The following is a 21510-nucleotide window of genomic DNA, read 5'->3' on the forward strand; positions in this document are numbered from 1 at the left end:
CAGGGATTTTACTGTATATGCAGTTGAAATCGGAAATATTCAGCCCTCACCTCTAGGGTATTATGGTGATATGAATAGAATTTAGTAAAAATATATAGAAAGAATATTTATCAATACATACAAGCAATTGTGAGAACATAAATTGACATTAAAATTGACATCACACTGACAACTGACTCATAATAAAACACTACACAAGTGAACTGAACAATCACAACACAGCACAATGTTCTACTCTACTCTGTCCATATATTTTATTTATTTATTTATATTTATATATATATTTATATTTATTACACATTGCACCATTGTTTCTAAAGTGTACAATATATTCAGTGCAACATCTTCTTAAGCTACTCAGGGCATGTGCAATACCCCACAGCTACCTCACTGTGGTTTTCAACCATTGTCTGTTGTCTTTATTCTTTATATTTAAGATTTTAGGCAGACATACATGTGTGTATATTGTGTATATGTATATACTTCTTATTCCTGTGTTTAATTATTGTATGGGTAAGCGCCGTTGGATTGCTGCTCAATGTTGTACACTGTGCAATGACAATAAAGGCATCTTATCTATCTTATCTTAAACTAAGTTTTAATGTGCCAGTATCTGGTGGTACATCATTTTGCCTGGAAAAGTTCTAAACAGTTTCCGACACTTCTCTTGTCGAATCTTGGCCCATTTTTTGTGCAAAGGCTTCCAACCAATTGAGGTTTGATGGCTTTCTTGATGCGACTGCTTCCTTTAAATCCAAGCTTAGATTTTATGGAATTTAAATAAATGTAGAGACACTACTTATTCCTTAAACTAGCTCAGGTTGACTTGGAAGGGTATTTTGAATCACTGTCTTGCTGGAAAGCCCAATCCTGTTGACTGACCCAAGCTGAATGTCAATCTTGCTGGGACATTTTGTAAAATGTCATTAAAACAAGAAACTGTTATTTGTGAGAACAAGAAAGCAAATTATATGTTTTCACTGATCAACTTTTTCGTATTTTGTTAATATAAACACATTTTGAATTTGATGCCATCATAAACACCATCATAAAGATTGGGACACAGGCATATTTTTCACTGTTACATCACCTTTCCTATTAAATGAATTTTGAATGGTTTGGGAACTGACAATACTAACTGTTGGAGTTTTGCAAGTGGAATTCCTCCCAATTCTTGCTCGATATGAGACGTCAGCTGCTCAACAGTTTGTGGTCAGCGTTGTCTGATTCCTCTCTTTATGATGCAGCACACATTTTCAGTAAGAGACAGACTAATATTGGCCAGACCATGGTATTACTGAGTATTGAAAGAATCTGTTGTTTTGGTGTACAGTTGAGCAAATAAGCACTATATTTAAGGAACATTTGTCTAAATTTTTTAAGTTTTTACTGTTGGAATGATGTATTTATGTATTAATACAAGGGTATTAAAAAACATTAAATAGGGCAGGGGTAAATAGGGCAGGGGTAGCTCAGTGGTTAAGGTACAGGACTAGTAGTCAGAATCGCTGGTCCAAGCCCCACACCTGCCAGGTTGCCACTGTTGGGCCCTTGAGCAAGATCCTTAACCCTCAATTGCTTGCAATGTATACTCTCAACTGTAAGTCGCTTTGGATAAAGGTGTCTGCTAAATGCTGAAAATGTAAACCAAGTTAGGAGTGTTGCATTGCTAATGCAAAAGGAACTGAAAAAAAACAGATTTTCTGTCATAAATGTCTTCCCAACCTGTACAGCGAGACGTCCAGTGTTACAATTTTCTACAATAAATGTGTAAAAATAAGCATTTGTATTTAACACTTACACCTGGCCACTGTTTTGGTATGTAGACATTTTATTAGGTACAATTCCTCAAGGAAAAAGTGTGGCATACAAGTTTCTTGCTGTACAACTAGTTTTTCCATGTGTTGAGCCCAGGTTAAAACCAGGCCACAAATGAAAAACTAGGAAAAAACACAAAACATAGACCTGAAGCTGGAGGTTAAAAAGGGAAATAAAGCAGGTGCTAGTTCACCACACTAACCAGTAGTGCAGCTTGGAAGCATTTAACAATGTCTGACTGAATCCAGTGTAAACAAACAGAAAAAACCAGGGTTACATAAATACTTCTTCCTTTTAAAATCATTTAAACATCATGCCTGCTGGTGCATTTCCATTCATCTGCAAAACATCACGATATAGAAATTCTTATTAATATCTCACCAGGCTTTTCCTCAAACATTTACACAGCTGTCAGAGCAGATGCTGTAGCTTCTTAAGTGTTATATATAGTGGATATCTACATCTATCAATCAAGGTAGAAATTAGGACAATAATAGAGAGATAAACGCTTCAATCCAACCGCAAACTGAATCTGTACACTACATTTACAAATGAATGCGCACTCCAAAATAATTCCTTTCATAAATCAGAGAACCAGGATTTTAACCAAGCTTGAAAAGGTGAAGAATTGTGGCGCAGCAGTTTAATGTACTTGCTCCCTACAACAGAGCTCAGTTTGTTTCCTCTGTTCCACCAGCCCTACTGCTGCAACCATGCAGCAGGTTGCCTAAGTGCACAAGGGAATGGGATATATCCAAATTAAGACATCACAAGGGTAAAAGCGGGGCAGGTTTCTGAATGTTTAGTACTTCAACTTCTGTAACGTTCACGGAACTTGAGTGGTCTGTCACAGTAAAAACATAATACAGTTGCAAGAAAAAGTTTATGAACCCGCTTGGAATTAAGAATTTCCAAATAATTATTCACAAATGTGGTAAATCCAAGTTTTAACAGGATTGTAACTCATTGTAATAAAACAACTGTTATTTGTGAATACCATAGATTGAAAAAGTATGTGCACCTGCAGGAACATCATCTTTGAAAGTCATGTGATCCACCTGCCATAATCAATCATATGGTAGGTGTAGGTTGAACCAAATATCAAAACAGATGTGCAAAAAAGCTTGCAGGGGCAACAAAAACTTGTGGTTGGTCATTGGAGCTAAAAGAAACCCAACCTTCTTTAAATAGAGGAAATTCTGTATGGTTGGTGTCCTGCACAGATCATACCAAGAGCACAACGTTAAAGGAGGTTTACTTAAAAAAACTCACAAAGGCAACTGCAATGGGCCAGCAAAAGCCTTAACAGAAATTGTGTTAAACGGTGGTACGGTGGGTAGCACTGTCGCCTCACAGCAAGAAGGTCCTGGGTTCGATCCCCAGGTGGAGCGGTCCAGGTCCTTTCTGTGTGAAGTTTGCATGTTCTCCCCATGTCTGTGTGTGTTTCCTCTAGAAGCTCCGGTTACCTCCCACAGTACAAATACGTGCAAGTGAGGTGAATTGGAGATACAAAATTGTCCATGACTGTGTTTGACATTAAAGACTTGAACTGATGAATCTTGTGTAACCAGTAACTAACTGTCCTGTCATGAATGTAACCAAAGTGTGCAAAACATGACGTTACAATCCTAATAAATAAATAAATAAAAATAACTACTCAACTACAAAGAAGCCAGGCTGTATTTCTTCATTTTCACTAACTGATTCATCCTGGGGGTGGCACGGTGGCTCAGTGCGTAACACTGTCGCCTCACAGCAAGAAGGTCCTGGGTTCAATCCCCAGGCAGGGCGGTCCGGGTACTTTCTGTGCAGTGTCCACGTGGGTTTCCTCCGGGGGCTCCGGTATGTGTGTCTGCCCTGTGATGGACTGGTGCCCCGTCCAGGGTGTTACTGTGTGCCTTGCGCCCACTGAAAAGTTGGGATAGGCTCCAACACCAGCCCACCCCACCCCCGCGACCCTAATTGGATAAGCGGTTAAGAAAGCGAGTGAGTGAGTGGATCATTCTGGTCAGTCCCGTGGAGGTTCCGGTGCTCTCAGGAGACACTGGACACAAGGTGGAAATAAAAAGGGCGCCAGTCTATTTAGAGCATCATACACTCACACTGACTTACCTATAGCAGGACTAAGTACTGTTTTGTAGAGGAAAGCAGACAATGTGGAGAAAGAACATGGCAAATTCTCACAAACAAAGATCATCAGTACTTCCACACTACAGCTGTGGCACTAACTTGCAGCATGTAATCAGCTTATGCAAAACTTAGTGTTTTAGTTCGGCTCGTTTCATAAGTAGATCGCATTTGATCTTTTCAGGCGCAGCTGTGCTATCTACCTGGCCGGGGTCCTGACGGGCACAATTGGCCTGCACTAATAATGAAACATTTTTAGGGTGTCTCTTCATATGCGCTATGGCTTTCTGTGAGACTCCGTCACTTGCAGGTGAAAAGATGCGAACAACGACCTCCGCATGTCACAGGGTGTGTGTGTCTAGTCTCAGCTTTCCTCGACCAGCGTGGGGGTGGTTCAAGCGGCAAGATAATAGCAGGAGAACTAGCAATGATTACACTGGGATGAAAAATGACTGGAAAAAATACAAAATAAAGAAGTACGTACATAAATAAATAAAAATCCAAGTATTTCCAAAGGGGTTCACTATGCTTTTCTTGCAACCGTAGAAACACAGAGAAATGAGTGACATTAGCGTTTGCGACTGTATACACAGAAAAATGCAAACAAAGGTATTTACAGAGGTATACCACACAAAGAATATATGTATATTGTCATGTTTCAGACACCTCAAAATCATCTGGGGGTCCATTCGCACCTCAACTGTACAGTTGTGTATGAAAAGTTGACATAAATACAGAACACATAATGCCACGTTTCCTGATGATGATAAAAGCTGTGTTGTGTTGTGTTTCAGACACTGTATGAACGTGTGAAGTCCGGAGAGCTACACTGCAGCATTGGTCACCTTCCTGAACGTGAAGCGCGCTACACAGTGCTTTGTAATGTAGTGCATTCTCATAACGTTCCATCCTGCTCCATTACTCTTTGTCCAGCTCAGTGTCTTAACAGTTCCGTTGACAGTTGCTACACATCAGCGAATCCCTTTATACCGACATCATCTACAGTACTGTTGTTCGTCTGTCTTTCGTCTGCAGGTACAGAATCGTGCAGTAAAGTTTCATATCAAAGCTCACACATGTGAGTTAAGTGTTGCTCCCTTTGAGGAAAAAAAAGAGTCACATTATTATTAAGAGAGCAGATACAGAAAACGAAGGGAGATCCCTTGCAGCAAAATGGGTTTTCCAGATTAAAGATCTGGAAAACGGCTGGGATCCTCCTTGTAGTCGTTGGGGATGGTGAAAATCGACTCCTCGAATTCGTCATAACGAAACTCCTGAAATGTCACGGTGGCTGTGATGGTGGGGAACACGGGGATGTCTAGAAAAATAAAAGACCACGTGTAAGGAAACAGTGTAAATTAATAACACATGACCATGAGCTTGTTGGTGTAACCATGGACATTATTATGAGGTTTTTTCATATAAATGTAGAAATTTCCAACCCCCCACCCCAACCCAGCTGCACTGTCAACCTCCGCTTCATGCAAGACATCCATGTTGGCCAAAGCGGACAGCACACTAGTACGTCACCTCTGACAGTCAGCAGGCTCCTGTTTTTGCAAGCCAATGACAGATTTCTACCTAAAGCAGCAAGTGCTTCGGAGATTCCCCCACCACTTGTGCCAGCGCTTCATCCAGACAGTAGGAGTCACTGTTGCTCCTACTGCCTTGCCTAGGGAGCTGTATCTACTGAGGCTCTCTGTAAGTATCCGTTACTTGCATGTGCATGTGCTAGCATGTGGTTCCTTGCGCAACGAGCAGTCTCCATTGTGCGCCTTGCCATTAAGCATATCAAAATGGGAAAATGCAAAAAAGGATGGGGAAGGGGAATGGAATAATAAAAATGAAACATTGGTACCACTGTGGGTTTGTAGGGTAAGTGGGATCTTACCTAGTTTAACAGGGAAACCAGGAGGGAGCTTCATTTGAACAAATTCTCTGAGTTTATTAAAGTGCTTGAAGGGTGCAATCACTTCCAATACATTTAATAACCTGTAAACACAGAGATCAAACAAAGAACACATTAAAAAAAAGCAAAAGAAGGACAAAATTGTCATAAAAGCATCTTGTCATACAGACGTTTGGTGACAAAGCAACAGGCGATGTACAGTATGTTGTAGAACTTGAACCCTCAACCTTATAAGCATAAGCCCATTTTCAGTCACCACAGCCTCTGTGATGAATACATTTTTGTTATATATCCAGCACTCGTGCCGGCACCTCAACAAGCCAGCAGAAGCTGCATTTTCAACAGCATTGGGGAACCCATTTAACCTTAATCCCTCAGGTACAGCCAACAGCTCGATCTCTCAGCAGTGGTGGGCTAGTGCATTAGACCGCTACAACACCAGAGCACCCTGGTGATTACATTTTTAATAGCGTTTTGGTAAAAGATGACTTACGACTCAATGCCTAGAGGGAAATCTTGGCTCATGGCTACAGTAGCTTTAAAGTTCTTCTTGCTCTCTTTGCACACCAGCTCTCTTCCAAGATGAAGAGCTCTAAAACCAAAACACACAAAGAATCATCAGTACTCAAGAAAAACCCAACAAGATTCAGAAATCCCAGTGGCACATAATGCGCTTATTTTTATTCAGGTTTGGGACCAGCACTGAGAGTGCACTGACAAGCCACTGCACCACCCAAGCACCCTAAATCCAGTGTAATGCTAATTCAATGTATAAGACCAAAATTAACCAGATAAACGAGATACCAGTACAGTAACTGAGTGAAAAAAAGATTCAGAACTGCGTCATTTCTCCCAGTGACTGTGGTATTAATTAACATTACTAAAGCACATGATTCACTAATACATTACTATCATGCACAGTGTTCTATGGAGGACTACAGGAATACAGAACACAGAAAATCAGACATACTTTCCAGTTTCAGCTGAAATGTACTCCTCCCAGGAAACAGTGTTGGGAGCAGGAGCGGTCAGGGACTGGCGTCTCACCGGCTACACAGACAGACACAGAGAAGACACAGAGGTACAAAGACAGAGTTTAAATAGAATCAGTTAATGGTTGTTGTTCTACAGTATTGATTACAGTTAACTATAACTGACAGCTAGGAGCTCAGCTAATTGGCTAACATTAATTAAATGAGACGAACCAGTCATGTGTTTGCACACTTTCTTTACTATAGAGATTCTCTCTCAGCATCAGGAAAGCCAAAGTAGGTTTTTATATAAGAAACTCCAAGTTCTAGAAATGGGAAGTTACTCGACATCAATAAAACCAATTACACATTCCAGCTACAAAATGGGAAAACAGACCCCTCGACTAAATACCTTCTTTGGTTTAGTCTGGTCTGTTCAGGCACAAATGGATTTATAATCCACATCTTATAGCCTCTTCAAACTCAGGTTTCCTAGTAGGAATTCCCTTTGAGTAGCATTTTTGTTGCTTTTTGCAAATAGAAATTGCAAATTCGTTACTTTGCATTAATACACAATAGCACACGTGTGCTGCTGTATTGATCTCTAATGAGCCATCCAAGACTTAACTATTTAATACAAACATAGAAATTTGATTTGCAGTTAGCTGGTATGGCGAATTAGTATAAAAAATGTAAATGTCAGGACGCTCGGGTGGCACAGTGGTCTAACGAGGTAGCACACCACTGCAGAGTGAACAAATTCACCAGTTTATATCTCAGCAAGCCACCGAGCACGCCGGATGTCTAACACAAACACAACTGACCATGTTTGAGGGAGAGAAGGTCGAATGGGGTATCTTCCCACTGCAGCTGCGAGGAATCACATGGAGCCTACCATGCTCTGGGAACCCAACACTAGCAGGTTATAAGAACAGGCTGAGGACTGGGCATGTGTGAAAGGGGGCGTGTGGTGATCCGGGTGTCCTTGATCAGATTGGGGGTTGTGCAAGCGGCACAATAAGGAATAGGAATTGGACTAGATTGGGAGATAAAGGGGGAAAAATCCATGTATTTTATAATATGAATTTAAATAGACAGTGGTAGCCTAGTGGGTTGAGAGTTTGAATCCTAGCTCTGCCATGCAGCCACTGTTGGGCCCTTGAGCAAGGCCTTCAACCCTCTATGTTCCAGGGGTGCTTTACAATGACTGACCCTGCACTCAAACAAGCTGGGATATGCAAAGAAAGAATTTCATTGTACTGTACATCTGTATACATATATATGACAAATAAAGACATTCTATTATAAATGTATTAAACCTTAAGCACGCACAGGACCTATTTAGTCCCACAGACTTTTTTTGGATGTAATATCGCATTTGCTAAACCGCTTAATTACAAGTCAGGCTAAAATGAGCTGAAACCGTTACAGCTATTAGCCCGACCACAGCCACTTTGCCAAGCAATGAAAACAGAACAGCTGTGGTGTAACCAGGACTTGATAAATACAGTAAGGTAAAACTACATATAAAGATCATTTTGTCCCACAGTATGTTCCAGCTCGATCCGAACAGTACATGCCAGTCACGGTTTTCTCAAGAGTAATTCTATTCTTGTGATTTAATAAAAACAGAGGATCTTTACGTTCTTCAGAGCAAGAATCTAGGTTAATAACGACAGCGGTGGGATTTGAGCAGCTCTTTCTTCTTTCTGAACTCGTTAAACATTTTTAGAAAGATAAGCTGCAGTAATGAGAAGTAAATCTGATGAGTCGGCCGTTTTACAGCGCTGTAAGTGGACGAATGCTGCCATCGAGCTTACCTCAAAGTTCTGCTCTATGAGGTTTCCACCTTTGCTAAGGCTCTCCATGATGGCCTTGTTCCTTAGAATATCCTCCTCGCTCAGGTGCTCCCTCCGCTTCCTGGACTCCAGAACCAGGCCATTGACTAGGTAGAAATCAGCCAGGAAATTCCCAACACGTTCCTGCAAAGCAGTGGTAACAATCAGAGAGTCAGTTTACGTCATACCCGGTGGTCACACTAATAGCAATTTCTACCGCTGGTTAGGAGGTATTATTTAAAGGGTTGCCAGATCACTATAACAAACAGGACATAAAATGTGGTTTCTGTTGTAAACCCTGCCATAAAATATCTGGCAACCTTTACTAATTCTGACCAGCTAATGCCCTCATTTTGCAAGTGCTTTTGAAATAGATGTGTGGGAAACATGTACTCATTAACACTAAATAAACACCTATATGTACAATATACACTATTAAGTCAAAAGTATCTGAAAAGTATTCCATCCAAAATAAAGGCAATTACTTTAGATTGCTTTTTAACAGCTGTCATTTTTCTGAGAAGGCTTTCCAAAAGGTTTTGGAATATATTAGTGGGAATTTGTGCTCATTCAAGCACATGAGCGAATGTGTGGTAAGGCACTGATGTTAGATAAGAAGTCTAAACTCATAATGAAAAAAGCAATGTCAGGCAATGTCAGCTGTCAGGTCCACCTGGGAACCGAACCCAGGAGACAGTGCTACCCACTGAGCCGCCTTTAATATATGACACGCGAGGCCATACATGGCCGTAATGAAGATACATTACATTTTCCTACTCACTCTAGTGATCTCTAGTGGCTGCACAACACCCTCACTGGCTGAGGAGAGCAGTAGGCTCTCAGAAAGTAGTACTCTCAGAAAGTCTCAGCCTGTATGAAGGACGGCACTACTCTGTTTGTATTATAGGTCTTTTATTCTGCTGTCGTTCTGAACTTACAGTTTTGTCCTCACGGAAGAGCCAGCCGCTCTGTGCTCTGGAGAAGGTGATGGATTTGGTGGACAGGGTGGCAGAATAGATGTCGCTGCTCATCAAAATGTCCACTTCTTCCTCCGTCTCCATCTCCGACTCCTAAAGTATCAACATGAAGACCGCATTAGCAGAGTGTCAGAAGCAGAGCTTAACAATCTGAAACTCTGACATCTCAGCGTAAATGAATCATCTACTATTGCTGACCTCGTGATGTATCCGCTGGTACACTTTCTGCTCGTTGTCCAGCACCACGAAGGACTCGGAGGGCACAGCATCACCGTTAAAGATGAAGCTCAGATCTCCTCTCTGGCATTTCATGTCTGTGAAGTCGATGAGGGTAGTGTCCAACCTGATAAAAGAAGTGTACAAAATAAATAGAATAGAAAAGATGCATAGAATGCATGCACAGTAATAAGGGAGACATTGGGATTTAAAATCTGTGTTTAAAAAATATTTCAACCACTGAAATTTTAACCACTAATATGTTACCAAAACATACATTATTTAAATAGGGGAGATTTGCCAAATAACCAAGTCAAAGTGTAGAGGGGAAAGCATTTGGATCGTCATACAGGTGTTTTGGTCTGTATGGTATTAACCAAAAAAGAACAGACAGAAAGAATGAAAAAAGAAAAAGAGAAAAAAAGAAAAAAGAAAGAAGGAAGAAGAAAGAAAAAAATAAAAAAGAAAGAAAGAAAAAGAAAAAAGAACATAAAGAAATAAAAAAGACAAAGAAAGAAAAAAAGAAAGAAAAAAGGAAATTGATGACTCTGAACACTGGCCTCTTCACTCCAATAAATTTAATCAAAAAAATTATAACAGAACCAACCAGAACAAAAGTAAACCCTGTTTTATGTCTTTTTGAGAAGCTGGTATTTGAAATACAGAAGCAAATATGTGAGGAACTTCCTTTTAAGTGGTGACTGCTGAACAGCTCATTTGTATCACAACTGATCTGATCTAATTTTCTAATTAAACATTTCACTCTTTGTATTGTATTTTTACATGGAAATGTTCGATAAGTACTTTTATTATGAGCTACAGAATCAGTGATTGTAGAGTCGTACATGGCTCAGACCACTAGAAGAGTGACGACTGTCAGGGATTTCACGCCAAAATCATTTTCTCCCAATTTACTGCAGTTTAGCTTTTACGATGACGCCCCATATCCAACCAGTAAAAGTCATTTATTTAAGCATTACATATTTTATATGTGATACAGAACATTAAAAGTGGAATCATTTAAGTATTATTGGGAGATATTATCATTTTTGTTTGTGACGTTGCATTTCTATCTGGTTATTGCCAAACCTATTAATATGCATGCATACAGAGCTGTCACACCTACAAAGTTTAAAATTCTGAGTATGTAACTGTGTTATGAAGGCATTATAAACATTATGCATACAGAAGACGCAGAAGCATACGCCCTTTAAGAAAATCTGACTTTTGCAATTTGTATAGAAGTATAATCAGTGACCCGTACAGCACTGCCAGTGGGTACTTTAGCATTTAGGTGGCATGAAATACTTGAACCCACACAAAGTGGAAAAAAAAACCTACTCTCAATCATGGTGTCACTGTATAATCTTTGGTGTGCAGCAGGTACGACTCAACATAGAGATACTGAGTAATTTTTCACTTCCACCCACTCTGACACAAGCAGTGATTTCACAGCACGGTTGACACCACTCGTCTTTAGTCAGCCTGCATTGTGCTATAAAATGCAGAGCGCTTGGCGTGATCTGACCTGACGCTGGCCGCTGCATGACCCACCTCTATTACATCAATGTCCCATTTTCATACTGAAGAGAGCTTTATAGAATCTGATTACTGTGTACTTAGTGTAAATCAGTACAGTTTCAGCACTTGATCTAGGATTTTTTTTATTTTATCTTTTAGGAGGAAAAGTATTACATCAGGGTTACATTTATTTATTTATTTGGATTTTAACGCCATGTTTAACACGTGTGTGTCATTTTATGGCAAGATAGGTATTCTGTTTCTGTCTGTTAATTTTAGCAATTATTTTTATAATTTGGCTATTTTATACTTTCATTTTCATGGTTGTGATGTGGGTTAAGACTGTTCTTGTGTTGTCAATAAGGTAACAAACTAGCATAACTGAATTATTGTGACAGTTAACACTCAGGGCTAAGTGTATTGTCCAACTTAATGACTGATTTTACCTGATGTTGATTCCCTGTTTGTAGATCTTGCAGGCATCAGATGGCAAAATTCTAGAGAGTAAAGGCACTGTTGGGAAGACAAACACATTATGTCAAAGAGCAGCAAAAATGTATTTGAAAGATTACAAATGAAATAAAAACAGAATCTGCTCATTTATCACCACTTTATTCTAGTGAGATTCATTGGATAAAAAGCACATTCACACACACTAACAATAAGGGCAATTTTAAAAGCTCCAGTTAGCTTGACTGCATGTCTTTGAAGTTGTGGAAGGAAACTGGAGCACACCCCAGATAGGACACCAATCCGTTGACGAGCCTCTGCCATCCCCTAGGCCAGGATTTTTCAAACACTGGGTACCGATACAACCAAAAAAATTGGGTCACAGGAAAAAATAAAATAAAAAAATAAACTAATTTTAACAGGCACATACACACGAAATTAACTTGTACACGAACACCCCCTTGTAGAGGCTTTATGGTACATCTTGTAAGCCACAGTGGGACCAGATGGCCACCAATTTCATTAATTAAGTATATTTAATTTTGATGCATTGTTTGTGTTGCCTGGGTCCCTGGTCTAGGCAATCGTGTGTATGTAGACGCCCAACAGGCCGACAGCACCGCTGGGGATTCCAGCAATCCCAGCAATAGTGGGATAGAGTCATTTAGAGCTGTGCCACCCGAGCACCACTTTGGATCTTCATAATTTAAACAACGGTATATTGTTAGTGACTGAATGGCTAAAACGTCCAATTCTTTGTCCAAAAAATTTTGTCCGTCTACAGTCAAGCAAGCTTTGCATTAGAAGACAGTGCTTTAAAGTTGGCATCAAGATAAAGTGAAGTTTGCAGAGACTTGTATAGAGAAAGAAACAGTAGGAGCACAGGCTGCTGGTTCATACTTGTCCAGTTTGTGGTTCAGTGAACATAATTGCAAGTGCTGACCAGAAATCTGCTGATTCCAACACATTGCTAAAAATAACTAGCAATTACTTTTGATAAGTGTCGTTACACACAATAGTATCTGCTTTAAAATACTGTATGATGCTACAATTCAAGTGTTTCCTTCTTTTAATCTTCTTCACTCTCGGCTAATGGAAGAAGAGAGGAAATAAATCAAAGATACAAGAAAATCATTTCAGATATGTATTCCCAGAAGAAGTGGCATGGGTTGACCACCGGGAGGGGCAAATGTCTGTTCAGTTTGAGTCGCCACTCCCTCAAAGTGTTTTGAAAACGATTTCCCCTTGCTCCCACCCTACCCATCCATCCATCCATCCATCCATCACTCTTTCTCTTCCCTTTGTCCCAGCAACCCATCCCTGTCTCTGTTTCCTCTATCCCACCCATTCCTTCCCTTCTGTGAGTCCAGCTGGACATCGCTGTCCCATCTAATGTAATCCGGCTCAGTGACGATGTACTGTCCTCATCCATTAATGCACCCCGCTGTGCTACAGCCAAGGACGGATTAAGGATAGTCTGGGCCCCTGGGCAAAGAGTTGCCCAGCGCATATTTGCAACAAAACGTCTGTTATGAAATATGGTAGCTTGCCTGGCAATTTGTAGGTCCCTAGAAAGTCAAGGAGCCATGGTAAACGACTTCTATGGAAGTCAAGGGCCCCATAGCAGGGGCCCTTGTGATCAAGGGCCCTCTAATGGTATGCCCTGCTCTTCTCTAGGGCCCCCTGGTAGGGGCTCTCATAACCAGGGCCCTCTAAAAATATGCCCCCCTCTTTCCTAGGACCCCTAATAGCCAGAAGTCGAAGTCAGAGCAGTGCCACAACGCCTCATCCATTTTAATAAGGGGCCCAAAAGCATGGCTAGGGCCCAATAGCATGACTAGGGCCCCCAAAAGCATGGCTAGGGCCCAAAAGCATGGCTAGGGGCCCCAAAAGCATGGCTAGGGCCCCCAAGAGGCCCTGGGGTCAAAGTCCCTAATAGTCAGAGGATCCTTAAAATGGAGGGCCCTCGGAAATAAAAATATATTGTATCATAAATGTTGATAGGCATCGCAAAATGTTTTGGGCCAGGGCCCCCCCGGGGCCCCCTGACCTCAAGGGCCCCTGGGCGCTGGCCCCACTGGCCCGGTCAGTAATCCAGCCATGGCTACAGCCACTATCTGTGCTTCTAATCTCATCACATAACCACACTGTAATACTCTACAAACACACCCTGCTCTGATCTATTCAGATTCCGTTCATATATTCAGAAATTTAAACTAAACATGAACTTACCCCAGCTTTGAAAGTCCCAGTGAAGCTCCAAATAGAAATCCCCAAGCTGAGGAATACAACCAGAGACAAAGAGTCATGTGATATATTAGATGAAATCAATACAGTCAGTCAGCATGACAAGCATCCACATCAGGCATCTGCTGCATTTATTTATTTATTTATTAGGATTTTAACGTCATGTTTTACAGACTTTGGTTACATTCATGACAGGACGGGTAGTTACTGGTTACACAAGATTTATCAGTTTTTTTCTCCCCTTTTTCTCCCGATTTTAGCATAGCCAATTTGTCTTCCGGTGCAGGGAATATTGCTGCTCCGACGCGTGCGCAGTCCTTGCAGACCCCTTCTTTCACCCATGTTTTCTGCACAGGCACCTCTATCTGCTAACCAGGATCCTCACACAGCGTTTGACCCCACCCACTTAGTCCGGTCATCCCACTCAGCAGACACTGTGGCCAATTATTGTCTACTGCAGGCACTGCCAATTGTGCCCACTAGATGGCGCCCAGCCGAGATTCAAACCAAGGTGTTCAGAATCTCGGCGCTGGTGTGCTAGCGGAATATCCCCCTGCGCCACCTGGGCGCTCCATCAGTTCAAGTCTTTAACGTCAAACACAGTCATGGACAATTTTGCATCTCCAGTTCACTTCACTTGCACATCTTTGGACTGTGGGAGGAAACTTTTACTGAAGAGGTCCAGCAGAGCCATTATAAAGGCAGCAATTCTGGTAAGAACAACACTGTACATACATTATTTTACTTTAGACTGGCTGTGTACTGTGTATTCATCAGATCATCCCTAATTTTAGTATGTCAGCATTATTTAAGGTTGTAGGGTGGGATTTTTTGGGGATTGGAAACACTTTATATAAATTAGAGGTTATACCTGTAACCCTGTTAGAGATCACAGATGATCCCTGAATTAGAACCCTATTTTACTCAATCACTGACAAACTCATGACCAGTACAAATATACGACCCAAGATGGACGTTGGAATGAATATGAAGCAGTTTTGATCTGAGCCAGCGTGAAGCTTGATTACCTCTTTAAGAGCTTTGAGTAGGCGAGGTCTCTTGTCCTCTACACTTTCTCTGGACTGCTGTTTCAGCTTCCTCAACAATGCTGTGACTGCAAACACAAAGAAAATATCCTGTGTGAGAGATCGCAATGCAGAGCTCATCAGATTTCACACATGCTCACTAATACCTCGGGTTACGTTTCAATATACGGCTGATTAGTGCTGGCCACATACAATAGTGGGAAAAAGAGGAACTGCCCTCTTTCTTATTGCTAAATTATTTCAGATAACTAAATGTTAAATGATGTTATTGAAATGAAACTTTTTATTGAACACAATACAGGAGCATATACACCGATCAGCCGTAACATTAAAACCACCTCCTTGTTTCTACACTCACTGTCCGTTTTATCAGCTCCACTTACCATATAGAAGCACTTTGTAGTTCTACAATTACTGACTGTAGTCCATCTGTTTCTCTGCATACCTTTTTAACCTGCTTTCACCCTGTTCTTCAATGGTCAGGACCACCACAGGACCACCACAGAGCAGGTATTACTCAGGTGGTGGGTGATTCTCAGCACTGCAGTGACACTGACATGGTGGTGGTGTGTTAGTGTGTGTTGTGCTGGTATGAGTGGATCAGACACAGCAGCGCTGCTGGAGTTTTTAAATACCGTGTCCACTCACTGTCCACTCTATTAGACACTCCTACCTAGTTGGTCCACCTTGTAGATATAAAGTCAGAGACGATCGCTCATCTATTGCTGCTGTTTGAGTCGGTCATCTTCTAGATCTTCATCAGTGGTCACAGGATGCTGCCCACCGGGCGCTGTTGACTGGATATTTTTGGTTGGTGGACTATTCTCAGTCCAGCAGTGACAGTGAGGTGTTTAAAAACTCCAGCAGCACTGCTGTGTCTGATCCACTCATACCAGCACAACACACACTGACATGGTGGTGGTGTGTTAGTGTCAATGCAGTGCTGAGAATGATCCAGCACCTAAATAATACCTGCTCTGTAGTGGTCCTGGGAGAGTCCTGACTATTGAAGAACAGCATGAAAGGGGGCTAACAAAACATGCAGAGAAACAGATGAACTACAGTCAGTAATTGTAGAACTACAAAGTGATCCTGCTGATAAAATGGACAGTGAGTGTAGAAACAAGAAGGTGGTTTTAATGTTATGGCTGATCAGTGTAGATAAATAGAAAACACCAGGGCATCAAACAATTGAAAGAAAAAAACAATGAAAAAAAGAAATTAACAATTTTGTATCTCCAGTTCACCTCACTTGCACGTCTTTGAACTGTGGAGGAAACTGGAGCTCCCAGAGGAAATCCACACAGACACGGGGAGAACATGCAAACTCCACACAGAAAGGACCCAAACTGCTCCACCTAGGAATCAAACCCAGGACCTTCTTGCTGTGAGGCGACAGTGCTACCCACAAAGTATTAAGACTGCTCGGACAGCAAATGGAGGCCCTACCAGTATTAGTATGGCATTTCTAAAGTAGCCAGTAAGTGTATATGGAGCTCTTTAGAACAAAGCATTGCTGACAGACATGTAAACCATGTGCTAATGAATAGTGACCGTGAGTTCATGATAAATCAGTTTAACAGTTCAAAGCCCTTCAGCTAACGCCTGCAGAAGGATCGATGTCTCCATTTTGTTTGCAAGCACAATGAGCTCATTTAAAGCAAAGCCATCAATCAGCCGTAAGCAGCAGGAGCCGAACCAGGACATCAAACCGACCAAACGCTACACAAACTCTGAATCCATCTAAACTAGGTACCACAGCCATCAGCGACTCCTCGGTTAGGCTTTATTCAATATTAAAGGACCTGATAAAGGACATTTGGAGGAAGCTTATAACCCTGGCAGGACGCATGCGCATAAGCGCAGCACAGCAGCACAAACAGCAGCAGGAACCAAACAGTAAACAGCATGATAGGAAACCCAGTGGAGATCCCAGTATGTGGACGGTATTAAAATAAACTTAGCTGCACCACCAAACAGAGTAAGTAAACAGATTTACAGCCAGATTTAGCTGCAAAAATTTGTCCAGGCCAAGAATGAAAGAAATGTTTACTGAAAGTATGTGGACACCTGGACATGTGCTTCTTGGACACCCTATATTATTTATTAAAGGTATCAATAGGCTTTCCTTTGTAGAGTGTCTTTATCCACTTCCAATTCTTCAATTGGAAACAAACAATAGCACATGGGTACTCATGAAAGTATAAAAAGAGGAGTTGGCTGAAGGTGAGGCTGTGACGGCATTCTTTACCAGACGCAGAGAACAAACACGTAACTGTAACTATATGCACTGTTTGTTTTTTTCCTGCTCCACCCATATGGTTTGCCTCAGTATACATAATTCCTGGTCACAAAGTGTAACCATATTTACATCTAACAGGAGGCTATAGAATAGAATAGAATGCCTTTATTTGTCATATATACATATACACGTGTACAGTACTACGAAAATCTTTCTTCACATATTCCAGCTTGTTTGGAAGCACAGGGTTCAGAGCGAAGGGTCGGTCATTGAACGGCGCCCTTGGAGCAGAGAGGGTTAAGGGCCTTGCTCAAGGGCCCAACAAGGGCTGCATGGAAAAGCTGGGATTCAAAGCTCCACCCACTAGGCTACCACTGTCCATAGTGTGAAGCAAACAGCCACCGGCTGGGCGCCATCTGGCAGGACCCTGATTGGCAGAAGACACCCCTGTGCAGAATGCAGGGGCGAGAAGAGGGCTGTACACGTGTCGGAAGAGGTATTGTACAGCGACGTGCTCTCTCGGATGCAGTCGGGTATCTCTCAGCAGCGGAGGACAAATTGACTGCGCTAACTCAGGAGGAAAATGGGGAGAGAAAAAAATGTTGATGTATATTAGGGCAGTTGTAGCCTAGCGGTTAAGGTACTGGACTAGCAATCAAAAGGTCGCTGTTTCAAGCCCATCCACTGCTAGGTTGCCACTGTTGGGCCCTGGAGAAAAGGCTCTTACCCCTTAATTGCTTAGATAATATACTGTCACAGTACTGTAAGTCACTTTGGATCAAAAAATATATATATTTAGCATGAGTACTTGGGTACAGTATGAGCCACTTGGTAATGCCAACAACCACAAATGTGGATCATGGATTATAAAACAGACGTGCAGTGGAAAAGAGACATTTTTTGACTTTGTGAAATTAACATTTGTGAGCAATGATGCTGTTAAAAAAGGGCGCACAATCGAACAAATCATACCAAAGGTGACCCATGGGGTTTAGGTCACAGCTCTGTAGAGGCAATTGTGGTTTCTCCATACCAAACCCCTCAAACCATTTTTTATTCATCTCGCTTTTTTCAAAGGGGCATAGTAAAGCTGGAAAGGAAAATGGTCTTCTCCAAACAGGTGGCACTACAGTTGGAGGCATATTATTTAATTTATATCATGCAATTTTAGGACCTGTTAAAAGTAAGAATGGCTGAAAAATCTAAACTGAGTCATAAGAAGGGGTGTCCACATACTTTTGGTAATTTTAACGCAGCTCTAGAACATTACATGACAAAACCAGTGCTGACAGAAAATCCTTACCATTACACAACATGTTTTGAGCAGCAACGCTGGCCTTGGGGAAACAAGCAAAAGTGGGGAAAAGATGTTTTCATGCAGCAAATTAAAAACAAAGTACGACAGTCATGCCTGGTATGACACCACACCCAAACTTCCATTCTATGACACAGAGCAGCATTTTAAAAACACTTAGGAGGGAATACACAGACCTACGGCATTTCGAAAAGGTTCTAGGTCTCCGTTACTTTCTGAGATTAATAACAAAAAAAAAAAGTCAGCAAATGATGACCCACCAATAACTGCCCTCAGAAATACTGACATGTTTAAATGTGACTTGGGCCACTTGTGGGCCAACAAAGAACCAAAAAGCCTAAACACTAAAATGTAATCATGTTTAAAGGGAACACACGTCTACATGGCACACTCCAGTGTGACATGGTGGACCATTGTGGGGAGGGGTCATTAATGGACCAATGTGGCAGACTCTTATTAGCAGACCTGGTGGGGTCTTAGAACATTTGATGAATGATCCATCAAGCTCCTGGGAAATTGAAATTTGAAGGTCAACCCAAAACGTCCTTGGGACACTGACAGCTAAACATGTCTGAGATTAAACCATTAGTGGCCAATGTGACAGGCCATTTGGGATGATAAGGGAGGCTCTTGGGACACCTGTGAGCCTGTAAACATTACAGGCTATCAGGGCACTTGTTGGGGTAGCACGGCAGGCACATGTGGCACTTGTCAGACAACATAATAGACTTAAGAACCACTTTGTGGCCAGTGTGGAAGACTTCCGTTTGCGTGCTGATGAAGATAACTTCTACTGCGTACCAACAAGGCGCCTATGTTGGTGAAGGTGCCTCATATAAGAGGAACTGGTTTGAAGCTTGTGAGTTGCATCCGTTTAGAAAAGCTAATTTGAGTAAACCAATTTAGTTTCATTTTGACCCACTTAGTAAAACACAGCTGATCTGAGGAAACATGGTCTGACAGAGAGTGGTTTATCTATGATATCCCTCAACAGAGTGGCAATGAATCAACCATCAACCTATAGTAGATGTGGTAAAGTACTAAATTAAAAATTTTTAAAAAATATCAGTATAGGGTCAGATACTTACCAAGATATGCAAATGTACAAGGGTGTAACATTCAGTGTAACCTCCAAACAGCTACAGAAACTAACATGCTGTTTAGTTGCGAGTATTCTTGCAACGTCAGCCAACATTCTCTTCTATTTGACCTCTAGGGTAAGACAATTAAAAATTGGCTTTAAAAAGCCATGATCCCGGTTTTTCTATAATCCCTGCCAACACCCAAAGAGTTTAATCCACAACAGACAAACTCAAGCATATGTAAATGTTTTTAAATCTATTTTTAACGGTTAAGAGCACATATTTTTTGCACTGTTTAACTCTTACTGCATTGTTCTCACGTCCAAGACACGATTCCCAAATTATCTGGTGTATTTTATTCATGCGGACGTTGTTAACAAATGATATCCAGGCTGCACCCTTTGTGCTACATGTTGTGTAACTAAATCATTTACATGCTAGACAAAATCATCCAACAGATTCTCCAAAAATGAATCTTGTCAGAGTAAAAGTTTGGCCCAGTGAGACTAAGTTGTAGATATAAAATTTTAATATAGATTTGATTTTTTTATATGAAACACAACACAACACAATCTAATCTTAACACATTACCAGGACTCACAGCAACATCCTAATAAAATAAAATAAAATGATTTGTTCCACTTGCTATTATAAAAATAAGCATAGCAGCAGATGATGGTCTGATCTGCTTACCCACAATAAATGAGCATATTAAAGCTTGACTGAGGACAGCAAGCTCAGTTAATCCGGCTTCCACACATGGTGCCCCGGTTAAGTTGCGGCAATCGCTAAATGACAACCCTACCCTTTTAAAGTACATTAAAACAAATAACATAAGAAGGTTAATGTGAAATCTCATAGTTTGTCCTTTCCTGTTCCTGCATGGACTGGTCTTTCCTCAAAGCATTTCCAGCAGAGCCCAGGTTGTTATAGCATATAAAAGAGGAAGGAGAACTTAATATTAACTTAATATTAATTGCCTATGGGTTTGAAATAGGATGTACAAGAAAGTCATGATCAGGTGTCGGGTCACATACTTCTGGCAGTAGAGTCTATGAGGGATAGATTTTCACTACTGTTTAAGATCGTTTTACTATAATGATATTTGGTGCCTTCTGGGTAAGGTATTAAGTTTTCTTTGTTCAATTTTCCGGTTGATAACATTGGAATTCCTAAACCAAACCAGAATTTAAATATCACATTACATGGACACATTTTTGAGTCATAAAAAGGGGTGTCCACATACTTTTGGTAATTTAATGCAGCTCTAGCACATTACATCATTCATCATATTAATACTTATTAGGTGCTGACTGGACTACATGGTTAATTTTTAGAACAATTTGCCTCAGTTCCACAAAACAATCCCAAAACCTCAGAACATGTTCTGCTTGTCCTCAGAGCAGATATGGGAGGATCAAAAAACATTTGCTGTCTTATGTGGCCAAGAACATCAAAATGAAGCAATGCAGCAGTGCTCCTGTGATCTGGACTCTAATACAGTCTGGACTTGGATGGAAAGCTGAAGGCAGGAAGAGATACGATCACATGTACCTTAGCAGTTATAGTTTTGCTCCAGGAAAGCACAGCAAAAGGGCAAAGGACAAAAAAATAAGCAAGAGGAAAACATGGTCTCTAACTGGAGATGACAATTCTGTCCTGAAGCTCCTGCATGCAGCGTTCACTGTCCACTGCAGATTTAAGCCCATTCACCCTTAAATATCTTAGGATTTTTTAATATCAGGATACTT

The 21510-nt window shown here is 41.1% G+C and overlaps 1 protein-coding gene across 1 annotated transcript in view; it reads right to left on the reverse strand.

Moving 5' to 3' along the window:
* Positions 1–1813: 1813 nt before the first annotated feature.
* ankrd13c (ankyrin repeat domain 13C) overlaps positions 1814–21510 on the reverse strand; it is a 31291-nt gene continuing 11594 nt past the window's right edge. The window contains exons 4-13 of the mRNA XM_063012974.1: positions 15103–15188; positions 14060–14105; positions 11824–11890; positions 9839–9983; positions 9602–9733; positions 8646–8807; positions 6825–6904; positions 6348–6446; positions 5837–5937; positions 1814–5263 (exon numbers count right to left, since the gene is read on the reverse strand). Of these exons, the coding sequence (XP_062869044.1) occupies positions 5133–5263; positions 5837–5937; positions 6348–6446; positions 6825–6904; positions 8646–8807; positions 9602–9733; positions 9839–9983; positions 11824–11890; positions 14060–14105; positions 15103–15188 (1049 nt within the window). The 3' untranslated portion in view covers positions 1814–5132. The remainder of the gene's footprint in view (positions 5264–5836; positions 5938–6347; positions 6447–6824; positions 6905–8645; positions 8808–9601; positions 9734–9838; positions 9984–11823; positions 11891–14059; positions 14106–15102; positions 15189–21510) is intronic.

This window comes from Trichomycterus rosablanca, chromosome 17, assembly GCF_030014385.1.
Source record: "Trichomycterus rosablanca isolate fTriRos1 chromosome 17, fTriRos1.hap1, whole genome shotgun sequence".
NCBI classification, from domain to species: domain Eukaryota; kingdom Metazoa; phylum Chordata; class Actinopteri; order Siluriformes; family Trichomycteridae; genus Trichomycterus; species Trichomycterus rosablanca.